The sequence below is a fragment of the Hypanus sabinus genome, chromosome 11, assembly GCF_030144855.1.
Source record: "Hypanus sabinus isolate sHypSab1 chromosome 11, sHypSab1.hap1, whole genome shotgun sequence".
Taxonomy (NCBI): Eukaryota; Metazoa; Chordata; class Chondrichthyes; order Myliobatiformes; family Dasyatidae; genus Hypanus; species Hypanus sabinus.
Genome location: NC_082716.1, coordinates 62659793 through 62676571, shown reverse-complemented (window position 1 = coordinate 62676571; position 16779 = coordinate 62659793). Strand labels below are relative to the sequence as shown.

The 16779-nt window shown below is 39.6% G+C and overlaps 1 protein-coding gene across 1 annotated transcript in view; it reads left to right on the top strand.

The window, feature by feature from the left end:
• lamc1 (laminin, gamma 1) overlaps positions 1-16087 on the top strand; it is a 246894-nt gene extending 230807 nt beyond the window's left edge. Inside the window, exons 25-28 of the mRNA XM_059984482.1 lie at positions 2227-2426; positions 8236-8394; positions 8482-8581; positions 14498-16087. Coding sequence (XP_059840465.1) covers positions 2227-2426; positions 8236-8394; positions 8482-8581; positions 14498-14754 — 716 coding nt within the window. The 3' untranslated portion in view covers positions 14755-16087. The remainder of the gene's footprint in view (positions 1-2226; positions 2427-8235; positions 8395-8481; positions 8582-14497) is intronic.
• Positions 16088-16779: the final 692 nt, after the last annotated feature.

Sequence of the window (16779 nt, the reverse complement as noted above, 5' to 3'; positions counted from 1 at the left end):
CCTATAGTTTCCTTTCTTCGACCTCTCCCCCTTCTTGAAGAGTGAAGTGAAATTTGCAATTTTCTGGTCTTCCACAATCTCTTCAGCCACCTCTTTCAGAACCCTGGGGTGTATGCCATCTGGTCCAGGTGACTTATCTACATTCAGACCTTTCAGTTTTCCAAGAACCTTCTCTATAGTTATGGTAACTTCAAACACTTCATGCCCCCCCAACACCTGGAACGACCACAATACTGCTATTGCCTTCCACAATGAAGATTGATGCAAAATGCTTGATAAGTTCGTCTGCCATTTTTTAACTACTTCCTCCTACGCTCCTCCTCCTCTCAGCTCCTGTCTCTGCTGATACTCATAAGATCATAAGATGTAGGAGCGGAATTAGGCCACTTTGCCCATTGAGTCTGCTGTGCCATTTCGTCATGGCTGATCCGTTTTTCCACTCTGCTCCAATATCCTGCCTTCTCCCTATATCCCTTCATGTCTTCACCAATCAAGAATCTGCCTTAATTATGCATAAAGACTTGGCCTCCATGCTGCTCGCAGCAGTGAATTCCACGGATTCACTACGGGTACTATCTGGCTAAAGAAATTCTTCATCTCCATTATAAGAGGATGCTCCTCTGTTCTAAGGCTGTATCCTCTGGTCTTAGACACTCCCATCACAAGAAACATCTTCCTCACATCCACTCTATCAAGGCCTTTCACCATTTGGTAGATTTCAATGAGATCATCCTTCATTCTTCCGAATTCCAGTGAATACAGGCCCAGAACCATCAAACAGTCTTCATTTGACAAGCTATTTAATCCTGGAATTAATTTCATGAACCTCCTTTGGTTCTTGAAAGATCATTACTAATGCCTCCACAAACTTTTCTGCCACCTCTTTCAGAACTCTGGTTCAGGTGATTTATCTACCTTCAGACTTTTTAGTTGACTTCTGTTGGTTTTTAAGAGTTTCCCAGTTCTCTAATTTCCCACTAATTCTTGCTCTATTATATGCCCTCTCTTTGGCCTTTATAGCTTTGACTTCCCCTGTTAACCATGGTTGTGTCATCTTGCCTTAAGAATACTTCTGCCTCTTTGGGATGTATATATACTGTGCCTTCCAAATTGCTTTCAGAAATTCTAGTCATTGTTCTGCCATCTTCCCTGCCTGCCAGTGTTCCTTTCCAATCAATTTTGGCCAACTTCTTTCTTATGCCCCTGTAATTCCCTTTAGTCCACAGGAGTACTGATACATCTGACTTTAGCTTCTCCTTCTCAAATTTCAGGGTGAATTTAATCATATGATCACCTTCCCCTAAAGTTTCTTTTACCTTAAGCTCTCTAATCATTTCTGGTTCATTGCACAACACCCAATCCAGAATAGCTGATCCCCTAGTCGGCTGAACCATGAACTGCTCTGAAAGCCATCTGGTATGTACACTAGAAATCCCCCCTCCTGGAATCCAGCACCAATCCGATTTCCCCAATCTATTTGCATATTGACATCCCCCATGACAGTTGTAACATTGCCCTTTTGGCATGCATTTTCTATCTCCATTGGTAGGCCATGTCATTCGCTTGTCCAGTATGGAACTCCTGAAAGCATGTACGCTTTTCTGTGCTCAGAGAGATTTGAAGTCTCATCAAAATACAGCATTCCTTCTAACTTCTAGGAATGTCTGGCCCATATCAGCTTCAAGAAGGAGCATTCTGCATGTTATTGAGAATGTCGTTGAATTAATTGGGAGCACTCAGGAATGAATAATAGTAGGAGTAAGCTACCTCAAGTTACCTGGCCAACAAGCCCTTTCAAATATCTCTTGCTGCACAGGTACGTAGGTGTGTAGGTTGGCACAGTGGTGCAGCTTGTAGACCTGCTGTCTCACATGCCAGATAGGCATAGATAGAGTGGGTGAGTGTAGGACCAGAATAGATGGATAGCCTCTGAATAAGTGGACATCCCTTTGGAATAGAGATGAAGAAGAATCTCTTCTTCTGAACCAGAGTGATGAATCTGCACCATTCTTGCCACAGACAGCTGTGCAGGCCAAGTCACTGGGTATACTTAGAGGTTAATAAGGACTTAATTAGTAAGGGCATCAAAGGTTATGGAGAAAAGACAGAAGAATGTGGTTCAGAGGGGAAATAAATCAGCCATGGTCTAATGATGGAGCAAACTCAGTGGTCTGATTGACCTAATTCTGCTCCAAGGTCTTACGGTCTTAATTTTATTTCCCACAGATTTTGACAAGAGAGTGAATGATAACAAAACAGCAGCTGAAGAAGCTTTGAAAAAAATACCTGCCATCAAGAGGACCATTGATGATGCTAATGCAAAGACAAAGCAGGCAGAGGATGCATTAGGGAATGCAAGAATGGATGCCAATGAAGCCAAAAAAAAGGCTGAAGATGCAGAGCAGATTGCAACTAGCTTGCAACAGGTGAAATGCTTGTTTTGTAAAGAAACTTAATAAATAAGCTTTCTCATGGTATTCCATCACTAATTGTAAATTTTAGTGTCTCTTTGCTCCCCCAGGGCTTCCATGGATTTTATTATTTGAGTGGGTGATGCATGACTTGTTTGGCTACAAATTTAATGTGTGAAGTTTTCCCATAGTACTGCATTGAAATTAAATCAATCACCCATAACCTCTAGAAATGAGCTTTCTTTTTCCCATTTTGACCTCTTTGAGCTAAGGTGTGGAGGCAGGTATTTTAGATCTAAACCAAACAGAACATCTATAATAAAGTGTTGCTTGTGAGTTGATGGTGTCATAGAGCAGGGAAGCAGCCCCTTTTGTATCCATGCTGATTATCAAACTTCTGTATTAATTCCATTTTCCTGCACTTGTCCCAAAATCTTCTATGCCGTAGTGTTCATCTTAATACTGGTTAAAAGCTTTGAGAGGTCCTGTCTTCATCTCTCCCCCCCCACATATACACACTTCAGATTTCAACCACCCCCTGAATGGGGGAAAAATCACTCTCAAACTCCCTTTAAATCTCCTCTCCTTAACTTAAATCTGTCTACTAACTCTTCTGCTGAGGAGATTACAGGCAGTCTTGGGTTACGAACGAGTTCCGTTCTTGAGTCCGTCTTTAAGTCGGATTTGTAAGTCGGAACAGGTACATATGGTATTATTTAGTGTCGGTTAGTCAAACGTTTGTCTTAGTATATAGTATATATTTTACCTTTCTATGCATATAAAATACTTAAACTTATGTATTTCAATAATTAAACCACTGCATTGCTTAGTAGTAATTGTAGCTTTCATCGGGGCAGGGCCTTCACGTGCTTCATTATTCTCACTTTATCCTTTAAAGTTGTTCCAATCATTGACTGACAGTAGCCTAACGCTTTTCCAATGACAGATGGCGTTTCACCTCTTTCTGATCGCTTTATTATTTCCTCTTTATTTTCAATTGTGATCATTTTCCGTCAGTGGAACAGATTCAGCAGCAGCCGCGGGCGGCGGGTCCTGAGCTCCCCCGGGTCTTAAAATCCACCCACACTGAGACAGATTAAATGGGACAAGTGGGGGCGGTGCTGACTGGAAAAGGGGGTCAGGGTGAATCTTGCTAAGAAAAATTTAAACCAAATACAAAGTTACACACTCGATACAGTGTTAACAGCAACACGATCTGATTTTAAATGGCGAGCAGCGTTCTCCTTCCTCAAGCGCGTAGAAATAGACAGAAATTTGATAGTTGTGTGTGTGTGTGTGTGTGTGTGTGTGTAGAAATGGACAGAAATTTGATAACATGAACATGGATACAGTGGACCAAAGAGGCTGCTTCCATACACCATGACACACTAACCATCGACTAGCAAGCAACACTTTTTCATATCTTCAATTGATGCTCTGTTTGGTCCTATGTCCCTCAAACTAATTATTGTCCAAGTAGGATCTATCCAAATTTTGAACAGGACTAAGGTAGTAATGTCTGAACTGCAATTGTTCAGGTAGAGCACACTTTCAGCTCTGTAGCTAGAATATTGTCAGAGCACATAGCTTTGACTGTACCCAGTGCATTCAAGTTCTTTTTGAGGTCATGTAGCACAACTTGAACTGAATGAAGTCAGGCTTTTGTGACAGTGTGGAATGCAGAGGGATGTAGGACTTGATTACCAACTGAAAATTACTGATGGAAAGTAATTGCAACACCCCTATAGGAATTGTTTGTGAAGGTTACACTCCTGATTAGTTTAACATTTCAATGCCATTTGCAACTGAAAGTATCAGTAAAATTGTTCAAGCTGGGATCATGAGATTGAGTAGCTCTGTCTATTGCATGCTATTTTTTTGAAATGTATTTATTCATTAGTATTATTGAATTGCTAGAAATTTCATTCCAACCTGACTTTGAAGAACTGATATTCTGACTTTTTGAACCACTCTGGTGAAGCTGTTTCCAGCTTTGGTGCCTAGATTGATGCTAGATACTCCATATAATATGTTTCCTGTTACAATGCGATGTTGATGATGCAACCGAATGGCTTGATAATCTACGTCAGTGAACATTTAGCCAGATCGCTGCAAGTTTGGAATCACAGCAAGGATGTAATGCTGATGCTTTATAAGGCATTGATCAGACAGCATTTGGGTATTATGAGCAGTTTTGGGTCCTTTATCTAAGAAAGGCCATGCCATTGTTGGAGAGAATCCAGAGGAGGTTAATGAGATTGATCCCAGGAATGAAAGGGTTAATGTATGAGGAGCATTTGATGGCTCTGGGCCTGAACTTGCTGGAGTTTAGAAGAATGAGTTTGGGGGGGGGGGGGGGAATCTCATTGAAATCTATCAAATATTGAAAGGCCTAGACAGGGTGGATGCTGAGAAGATGTTTACGAAAGCGGGGAATCTAGAGCCAGCGGGCACAGCCTCAGTATAGAAGGATGTCCCCTTAGAATAGAGACGAAGAGGAATTTCTTTAGCCAGAGGATGGTGAATCTGGAATTCAATGCCTTTTGATCAGAAAGCATCAAAGATTATGAGGCGAAGGCAAGAGAATGGGGTTGAGAGTGATAATAAATTAGCCCTGATTGAATGGTGGAGTAGACTCAAGTTCGAGTTTATTTGCATTCAGCCATACAGATGTGTACAGCTAAATGATACGATGTTTCTCAGGGTCCAAGGTGCAAAACACAGTACATACTTCACATAGAACACATAAATAATATTAGCACAATGATAAAAAAGTATTCTGTAATGTAAAAGTTGACATGTTAAATATACAACAGCATACTGCTATTGGAAGCTGTCATATGTAATTTGTACTGGTTGGTCTCAGGGTGTTCAGAAGTCTCACAGCCTGGAAAACGTTGTTATTATCCAGCCTAACGGTCCTTGTACTTGTACTGCGGTACCGTCTGTCTGATGGTAGGAGGTCAAGGTGGATGGAGTCTTTGACAATGCTAATGGTTCTGTGAACACACCACTTCTGGTATATGTCCTGGATGGGGGTGGAGAGACCTTTATTATTCTCTCAGTAAATCCGCAGAATCCATTGCAGGGTCCTGTGGTCAAACATTTTGCAATTCCATACCAAACAGTGATATGGCTGGTCAGGACACTGGATGGTGCTGCGATTAGAATAGGAGTGAGGAGCCTTGCTTGCCTTAACCTTCTCAGGAAGGGGAGACGCTACAGGGCTTTCTTGATTAAACAGGTAGTAAGCAGTCTAAGAAACTTGGTGCCCCTGACTATCCACAGAGGAGCAATTGATGTGCAGTAGGGAGTGATCAGCCTGCTCCTTCCTGAGGTCCACGATCATCTCTTTAGTCATATCCACATTGAGACTCAAGTAGTTGTGTTTGCACAAGCTGCTCTATCTCCTCTCTATATGCTGACTCAGTATTAAGCCAACTACTGCTATCTCATCGGCAAATTTAATGATGTGGTTGGAGCTTGATCAGTCAGGTCAGTCATGCATCAGCAGTGTGAGCAGCCCCAGGGGTAGGGGTGGGTGTCTGCCACTGCTCAGCATCATGGAGCTAGGGATGTTGCTACCAGCGCAGACTGTCAACGGTCTCTCCATTGAAACGTCCAAAGTCCAGTTACAGAGGGAGGTGTTGAGGCCCAACAAGGATAGTTTACCCTCAGTTTCTGAGGAATGATCATATTGATCATCAAACTGAAGTCAATGATCAGTATTCTGACATAGTCACCATTCTCCAGGTGGGATAAGACTGAGTAGAGCGCAGAGGCCATTGTATCATTGGTGGGCCAACTTGGGTGATATGCAAACTGATAAGGGTCCAATGTGATGGGAAGACAGGATTTCAAGTAGTTCATGACCAGATGTTCAAAGCACTTCATTATTATTGAGGTCGACACCATTATATGGTAATGTTAAGGCAGGTTACAATCGGTCCATTGGGCGCTGGGGTGATGGTAGCAGCCTTGAAGCCTACAGGGACAATGGACTGCTTCAGAGAAATGTCAAAGGCGTCTGTGAAAATGCTGCTAGCTGGGCCACAGAGTCGCTCAGCACCCGGCTAGGTGTACTGTTAGAACCCACAGTTTTGTGTGGATTGACCCTGACTAGGATTTCCTCTCCTCACATCAGCTGTGGCCAGAGTGCCCCCTCTTTGGGGCAGGTGTTAGGAGAGGGCTCTTCCTCACTGGCACAGAATTTAGTGTGTCAAACTGGGCCTAGAAGACATTCATCTATCAGGAAGAGAGGCATCACTATCAGTGACGTGCAGTGTGGTCTTCTAGCCCTGCCACATTCACCACATGTAGTGTGATTTTCTGTGTGTAGTCCTGTTTCACCTTCCTGAAAGCACAGGAAACCATGGCTCTTGCTGACCTGAGAGCCCACTTATCCCCTGAACTGAAAGCAGCATCCTGTTCTTTCAGCAGTGTCCAGGACCCCTGCTATCAGCTGTGGCGATGTCCTCAATGCACTTTGTCGTATAGCCAGTTGCAAATTCTGCATATTCATCAATGTTTATATGATGATTGCCTGATGGTCTGATTGGACTAATTCTGCTCTTATGTCTGGTTCAGGAATGCAGGTTTCCACCCTATTTGCACTTTTGAACCAGATGAGTTTTAAGACAGTCTGGTAAATTTGTGATAAATTCTCTGTAAACTCAGGGGATTATTGTGCATGAAAACCCCAGGAGATCAGCAGTTTCTGAGATACTCAAACCACCCCCTCTAGCAGCAGCAATCATTCCACAGTCAAAGTCACTTAGATTATATTTCTTCCCCATTCTGATGTTTGGTCTGAAAAACAACAGAGCTGTTTGACCACGTCTACATGCTTTTATAGCTCATGTTGCTGCCACATGATTGGGATTAGATATTTGCGTTAATGGGTAGCTGTATAGCTGTACCTAATAAAGTGGCCACTGAGTGTATAAGGACAATTGCCCGGAAGCTTGGGCTATATTTAATGTGTAATTATACAGATTTCTTTCAAACTTGAATTGTGATCAGTTTGGAAAGGTGTGCATCCTTAAGATTGTTCTGCAGGATTAGCACTTTTGATACAGTTTAAGAATGATCTCAGCATTGCCACAAGTGGACAATATTCTACATGCCTCACGTTGTTATTAGCACAGCCCGGTGAAAGTCATAAAGTTTATGCATGCAAATTAAGAATAATAATGGCACTGTTATACTATACAGGTTTCCTCCGCTATCCGAAGGTAGAGCTTTCCTATGAAACTGTTTGTAAGCCGAAATGTCGTAAAGCAAAGAAGCAATTACCATTAATTTATATGTGAAAATTTTTTGAGCATTCCCAGACCCAAAAATAAACTACCAAATCAAACCAAATAACACATAAAACCTAAAGTAACATGAACATATAGTAAAAGCAGGAATGATATGATAAATATACAGCCTATATAAAGTAGAAATATTGTATGTGTGGTGTAGTTTCACTTATCAAACTCGGGAAGACAGTAAGCCAAAATCGATTTGGAGAAAAAAATTGGCACATACATACGTATGCATGTATACGGATGCGCAAACAACTGCCCACGCAAAGCTTCATGGTCATTGTAGTCTTTCTTGGGGTAAACACACATATAAAGTGGGTGTCTTTTCTTCGTAACAGCGAGCTGTCATAAAGCGAACGTTCGATAAACGGGGGCCACCTTTACTGCATAATTGCACTGATCACACCAACTCTGTTTTTATTTTAAAACAGTGGTTCCCCATTTTTTTTTTACACAAAAACATTTTTAGGCTTGGACTTGAAATGAAAGGTCTTGATCAGTGCTTTTGTTTGCAGAGTGCTGCTCGGACAAAACAAGATGCAGATAGCACGTTTAATGATGCCAGAAATTTGGAAGATGAAGTAGAAAAAATGATGAAAAATCTGAAAGGTGCAGAAGATGTGCTTGCTGGAAAAAGAAATGAAGCAGACCAAGATATGATGATGGCTGACATGGTAAGGGTCTTCCATGTTTTTGACAATACAGTGTCAATACTACTTTTGACCTACACATGACAAATATCCTCAAACTCTTTCTTCTAGGCTTCTCAAGCTGCGAAAATAGCTGATGAGCAGGCAAGAAAGGCCAAAAAGGCAGTGCAGGGTGTGCTGAATACCATCAATAAGCTGTTGGCAGAACTGGGTAGGTTTTATTGGAAGCCTTGCATATTAATCATCCTATGCTATATAGGTGCTTTGATAGTTGCCTTTAAGGTATTTTTTTATGTCATTGGTACAGTACAAGCAAAATAGCTAGTTTTGATCTTATGAACTAACCATAAGAAATTTGAGAGAGAGAATGATTCAAATTGATTCTGGGTAATGTTAAGAGCAGTTGACTTTAACAGATGCTATTTCTTCTAGTATTGGCTGATACTTTCCAGGATTCAGATTTCAAATTGAATCTAGCCTGAATCCTATTCTATGACACAAAAAATATAGTTCCTTTAGAGTTTAATACCATTGTTAACTTTGTGCCTACTGGAAAGCTACGATTTTACCCTAAATAAGCACTGCTGAAAAAAATCCTTGGAATTAGTTTCTCTAATGATCTATTCTCAGCATTTCACTGATGCCTCCATTTTGTGGTGATACTATTTTACGTTAGTTCTATACTTTTTTGGATTCCTAGTAGGGCAAAAATGCACAGATACACCAATGGTTACAATCCTACAGGGCAGCAAACTAATTTCACCATCAATTGCTGAATTATTTTTTTCACTCCTTTTAGAAAATAAGGGATTATAGCATTGAAGTTTGATTATGACTTTAAATTGTAATTCACTCCCAAGCTACCTGGTTATCCTGAGAAAAAAAGGAATGCCACTTACAACAGAGAGATAGGACAATCACTGGAAAAATTGCTTCAGGATATAGTAAATTCACCATTGGATTTTTTCTCTTTATGTCAATGTGACAAAATATCTAGTTGTTTTTGTGACTACCTATTAAAAGAACACAATTTTAATCAGATTTGGTAGTACAGTTAAAACAGTGATTTTTAGAAAAAGTAAGTCCCAATTCGGTAATTTCTCTCTAGGCACATAAGCATGTGGTGCTTTATGTGAAACTATGTTTAAAATTAATCTTGTGGAAGATTTCCTGGTTTTTAAAATTTGATGTTATCAGATTGCGAATGTCTGTTTTGAAAGATAACTTTGCTATCAAGACATACAGTTGCATTTGGTATTCAAAACTACTAACATGTCCTGCTGGTAATTTTTATGCTGCAGTGGAACTTATGACTGATTTATACTAGCAGGAGTTAGCAAGGGATTACCTTTTGCTGAATAGGAGTTCTATAGCCTGGCAATGGAGCCTTTTCCCTAGTTCATCCTTGTTAACCAGGCTGTCTGTTACGCTAATCCCATTGCGAGGTTTGGCAATATATCTCCAAACTTTTCCTATCATTGTACCTGCCTCTGTTCACCTCCCCGGTAGCTTGTTTCATACTTGGAAAAATATGCCCTTCAGTTCTCATTTAAATCTTTCTCTTCCCGCTTTAAACCATTGCCCTCTAATTTTAGACTGTCTTATCCCGAGGGGGGGGTGGAATATCTTGTGACTATCTGCCCTATCTATGACCCTCATTATCTTATAAATAAGGTTCCCTCTTGGTGGCCTCCTGCATTCCAGGGAAAACAGTCCTAAGCTATACAATATCTCTTTAGTCAAATTTAATCCACAATTTGTACAACTGTAACATGACATCCCAATTCCTGTACTCAGTGTTTATGTCAACGAAGGCAGGCAGACTATATGCTTTTTTCATCTTTCAGTTTCTTGAAAGCAGTGATACAGAATCCTGCTGTTCAATAACACACCCCAGAGTTCTGCCATTTACTATGTAGACTGTAACTATTTTATTAGTTACCTCCCGTACCTAATCAAGTGGACACTGAGTGTATGGTTGTAAACCTCTTGACCATGTCTGCATACTTTTATGCATTGTGTTGCTGCCACATGATTGGCTGATGAGATATTTGCATTAATGAGTAAAGTGGCCACTGAGTGCATGTTTTAGCCTGGTTTAACTTCCCAAAATGCATCACTTTACCTTTGTCTGAGTTGAGTTCTATCAGCCATGCAGTTGAACAGGATGCTTTTGTAATCACAGATAACCTTCTTTACTGTCCACTTACTACCAACTTTGATGTGATTTGCAGACTTACTAATCCTGCCTCCTATGTCCTTTCCCAAATCAATAATATATAACAACAGAGGACCCAACACTGATCCCTGCAGCACACTACTGTTTATATGTCTCTAATCAGAAACTCCCCGCTCCTACTCTCTGCATCCTAATTTTATATCCAGTTTGCTGTCGTATCACCAGTCCCATGGATTCTACCTTCGAGAGCAAACTGTTTTACTGAAGTCCATGTAGACAGTGTTCCCCCTGCCCTACCTTTATCATCTCTCCTGGTCATTCTCAATGATATATGCTTTCATAATGTAATGAACTTTTAAATTAGCAAAGCAACAAATAATATAAAAAAGGCAGTTTCTTCTGATCCAGTATGTTGTATACTCTATTTGGGCAGAGACTCTATTCCCTATACTCTGTTTCGTCAGCCATAGCTGGCAGCTCATCTCACAGAAGGAAAACTGATCTCAAACCACCGCTGCCTTGCAGCTATACCCACTCATGGAGAAGGCTTCAGGAGTAAACCCCGAGGAGCTGGAGTCTCTAAGGAGGTCCTGCACCAAGTTCAATGATGACTGGCAACTCCTGTGATGCCGCGGGTGCCAAACTGTATGGGGTTTGCTGATCCTTTGGATGTCATCAGCTATTTGGAGAGGGGAGCCTGCTGCTTGAGCAGTAGTTAGGAGGGCTTTGGTATATTGTAAGCAATTAGTCTTTCCGAACTGTCCCAACACATGAATTCTATTTTCTTTCTTAATTTCTGTAACTGGCCCACAAAGCAGCCTACTTAGGCAAAACATTTAATACAGATGCGTGAAAATCAGTTTGTCAATGAATTCTGCAACTTCAGATAGCTCTCTTCCTTTGTATTAGAGCTAGACATTTGTGCCTGCCATTTCCTTTTGCCTTTTTATTTCACTTGTACACTCTGACCTGTTGCTCTTTAACTGCCACATTATTTCAATCTTTTCACTTATCGCTCTTCCCCAATTCTCTGCCACCTGGACCAGCTCATTTCCCTCTGTCCTAATAAAAGGTCACAGACCTGAAACATTAACTGTCTTTTTCCACAGATGCTCCTCAATCTGCCAAGTTTTTCCAACAATAAATTGTTATTTTATAGAAATATTTATTTATCTTAAATTGAGCTATGAATGGAAAATAACCTACACAAAAGAATCTTACAAAGATTCCACCCAACCCAACCATTTTCACCTTTATTTGTATGTGATTTCTATCTGCAAAGTGACATTGCTCACAAACCAACCTATCACCCCATTCCCACTAAAAGTTTGAATTCTAAAAAATGATGAAATTTTCAGTAATCTGGAGATTGCACTTTGCTAACTCCTAGAATAAATTAGTATTTCCAGTACAATGTTTTAGATAGGCAGAGAAAAATAAAGAATAAAACCTGCAGTAAATTTGGTAGATTGAGAAAGCAGGAAATAAATTAACAATACCAACAAAAAATCTGTGTGGGTTAATATCAGGTATTTCTACGCTTGTAACAGATCTCATAATTTTCTTGCTGTACTTTACTCTTGGGCAAAATTAATTCTTTAAAAGCTCAGTAAGCATTTTCTACTGATTTGTGTCTGTGTAAGCTTCATAAGGCTGACAGAATAATAAACAGATGATGAACAGAATAATATTTGATTATTCTAGTTACTAGAATTATTCTTTGAATTCAGAGAATCCATTTATAAGACCATAAGAAATAGAAGCAGAATTTGGCCACTGGTCCATTGAATTCTCTCTGCCATTTGATCATGGCTGATACATTTCCCTCTCAACTCTATTCTCCTGCCTTAACTTTTCATGCACTGACTGATAATCTGTCAACCTCAGCCTTAAATAAACCCAGTGTCCTGGATCCAATTGTTGCCTCCAGCTAAAGAAATTCCTCCTCATCTCTGTTCTAAATGGACGTTCCTCTATTCTGAGATTGTGCCCTCTGGTCCTAGACTCTCTCATTATAGGAAGCATCCTCTCCCTATCCACTATCTTGGTCTTTCAACATTTGATAGTTTCAGTGAAATCTCCCTGCTGCCCCATTCTTATAAATTCCAATGAGTACAGGCCAGAACAATCAAACACTCCTCATATGATAAGCCATTCATTCTTGGAATCATTTTTGTGAACCTCCTTTGAATCATCTTCAATGTCAGCATATCCTTTTTTAGATAAGGGGTCCAAAACTGCTCACAGTACTCCAAGTGAGGCATCACCAGTGTTCTATAAAGCCTCAGCACTAGATCCTTGTTTTGATACTCTCATCTGCTCAAAATGAATGATAACACCGCATATGTTTCCTCACCAAAATGCAAGTTAACCATCAGGGAATCCTGCACGAGGACTCCCAAGTCTCTCTGCATCTCAAATTTTTGAATTTTTTTCCTGTTTAGAAAATAGCTTACACTTTTAGTTCTTCTACCAAAGTGCATGACCATGCACTTTCCGACACTGTATTCCTTCTACCTCATCTTTGCCCATTCTCCTAATCTGTCTAAGTCAACACTACCACTCCTTCCACCTATCTTCATATCGTCAGCAAACTTGGCTACAAAACCATCTATTCCATCATCCAAATCATTGACAAATAACATGAAGAGAAATGGTCCCAACACAGACCCCTGTAAAACACCACTAGTCACCAGCAGCCAATCAAAAATGGCTCCCTTTATTCACACACTTTTTCTCCTGCCAATCAGCCTATGCTCTATCTATGCTAGCACCAATCTTGTTAAGCAGCCTCATGTGTGGCATCTTGGCAAAGGCTTTCTGAAAATCCAAGTACACAACATCCATGTATTTCTCGTTTGACTATCTTGTCTGTTATTTCCTCAAAGAATTCCAACAGATTATAGTTTACAGAAAGTGGTAGAACATCCAGTTTGAACAGTTAGCATCCAGTTCTATTTGAATGTTGAATTCATGAATACAAAGGTTAATAATTAGCAAAGTTTATAAGTTATACTGATTAGCCTGTCAATAGGATAATACTTTTACTTAAATTGTTGTACTTAAAGAGTTCTGACAACTGTAAATTTTTAACAAATTCCTCTTAAAACTTTGTTAGTTGGACTCAGTTAAATGACGGCTTATTTCTCCTATGAAAGCCATTCATGTGAGCATTGTTACATGATTAGTTGAGTTGTGCTTGAATTATATGGATTGGATCCTTTTATGTTTCTGTACTATAGAACGAAGAGTCTTGATTTGGCATTATTTGTATCAAACTATGCTTACAGCATACTAAACCGTTTTGTACCACGTTTGAATGGAACAACTGTCAAGCCACAAATGGATAATTATTTTTGTATTCTATTCATTGAATAATCCAGTAACATGCAGCATTTTCTCCAGCCACTGGTAAATTGGTTATGGGAAGGTATGGACCATAAAATCAGCAGTGATTTATAACTCATAGCCTCTGGTGATGGTTTAGTTGGAGACTGATACACAAATGTTTTACAATGTTGAGGTATGTTTTATTTTATAAGCAAGCTTTGGTTTTATGGTCAGCCAAGGAGAAATGTAAACATTATTTACATTGCCTCCAGCAAAACACACCTAGAACCCATTTTAATCTAAAAGGGTCCTCTGTAAGAAACACACAAAATGCCAGAGGAACTCAGCAAGTCACGTAGTATTTATAGAGGGAATAAACACTTGAACTTTCAGGCCGAGACTCTTCAGGACTGGAATTCTGTGTGAGAAAGTCTCTTCTGACCAATGTGCAAAAAAACTGTACCTACTTGTTTACTTGGCTCTAATTTGCCTTCCATCTTGATACTGGCATTTCTAGGAAGTTGTAAATGAGCAATGTTGTAATTTGATCAGTTTGTATACCTCAGAACATTTTCTTGGTAAATTAAAATGGTTATTATTTTGGATTTGTTTTTACAGGTCAGCTCGATAACGTTGATGTTAATCGGCTGAAAGAGATTGAAAAAACTTTGAATGATGCCAAGAACCAGATGAAAGATAGTGATTTAGAAAGGAAGTTGGCAGATCTAGAAAAGGCTGAAAAGGAACAAGCAAATGCAATTACTACCCACGAGCAAGATATTCAAGATATTCTGAATGACATTAAAAACCTAGAGGATATCAAACAAACATTACCTCCTGGCTGTTACAATACTCAGTCTCTGGAGACCCCATAGTCACTTCCTTCACCTCCATATCCTACCCAAAAGTGACATTGTACAGAAATTGCCTTATTACCAAATCTTTTTCAATGTCTGACACAACATCATTAAGTGTTCCAAGGCTCATAACTGAAATTCCTCAGGCATCAAATGCAGCTGCTTGAAAGAAGCACAAGATTCTGGACGCTAGGCTTGGTGTGAGTGACATACCTATATGACGAGCTACTAGAATCCTGAAAGAACCAAGTTTGTGTTAGAAGGACACACTCCATCTACCTGATTTAATCACTTCACACCATTAACCTTGAATTATTAAGCATGCCTTTCCAGAGGCCAAACACAAAGGCTTCTTCTGCTGTAGGGTGGAATAAAGTTGGCTTCTAAGAATATAAAGGTGTTTAAATGAAATAACTGGCTTTTAATGTAGGTTTGTCTCTCCTGCCACTGCGTGGAGGTATTGGTTCTTTATTGCATTCAAATCATGAGTATTAACATAGCTTTGTGATGTGACTTTCTTCCCTTGCACCCTCCCCCAACTTTATTAAATGACTAGACTAGCTGTGAAGGATTATGAACTGTTAACATGTTATTATTTAACTTCCTACCACTTCACTTCCTAAATGCACGTTAAATCACATCACTCTAGGGTAGCAGTAAGTCACTTTAAGAGCATTATATACAGTATTCAACATGTTAATGTTGTAAATTACCATGAAAGCTGGTCTTCTCATTACAAAGCAGTTTAATTTTGTAATACTAATCCCTTTGCTTCCTACTTCTTGGTTTCAGTTATTTTGCAATGGTGGAATGCCTATAAAAATGTCTTGCACTTTTTGTGTGGACTACACTCTTTCTGTTCCCAAGACTGCTGCTTCATCTATATCAAAATTAAAAGCAGATTTTTTTTACAGCAACAAACACTCTATGCAACTTTGTACATTGCGTAGCAAAAAAAAATAAAATTACCTGATACACTGGTGCTATTAATTATTTCAAATGTTATATTTTTGTGTGAATGTTTTTTATCATATAATAGTATGAGGAAATGTTGCGTCTGTCTTTGTGTAAATATACTCTATATAATTGTTTTAGGATTGGCTCCATGAGTTACCTCCTCATCCTCAAGTTTCTACCATCAGCAGTAACTGTTTTTAGACATCTTTCTGATTGCCTTAGTAATTCTGTGGTAATTTGCTTGCTTGTATACACAGCTGAGATTTTATTTTCTATTCAGGGCTATCAGTCTTATTTGGAGAAAAAATACCAGGTTATTACTGATAGGTAAATACCCTGCAAGTATCCAATATTCCAAATGTGGCTATTTGAAAGTCCCCCCCCCCCCCCACCATCTTCCTACAACTTCTCCTACCCCAAGCGCCATCCTTGGGAATGTACCCAGCCCACACATGTTTAAATATACTTAATCTATACAGTGCTTTCAAAGCAGGGGTGTTTCCTATTTCTGGCCCAGATGGAAATACGTAAATCTTTTATACAAAATGGAGAGAACAAAAACTTTGGCAATCTGTGCTGTTACTTTTCCAGCACATGCCTTGTGGAGGGGAGATAGGCTGTGTGTGCCCTTTGCCCTTTATCCTGCCAGTGCAATGCCAGCCAGACTAAATTGCCTCTGCAAACTGATGTTTGTTATTCAGTGTTTGCCTCCTTTTCTATTCTGTTTGTAATCGGTCTTAAGCCATCTCATTACACTGTAATCACCAATTTTTAAAAAAAGTATTATTGGTAGCTGCTTGATCATCCATAATTACACGTTTGGTTCCTGGCTGAAACTATCACTGCAACGATTTTACTATGAGGGATTCAGGCTCAATCTTACAAGCACTGAGCAGGCCTAAAGGGTTGCACGCTCTTTCCCAAATATTGTATCTAAAGCAAAAAAATACATCTCTATTTTGAAGTTTAACTATAACAGCCTCTCCTGTCACTGTACTTAGACAATACAACAGTTCTTGTACTTTTTACTGCAGTAATACTGTTTATTTATCAAGTAAGGAAGTCAATTAATCAAAAGTATGAGGT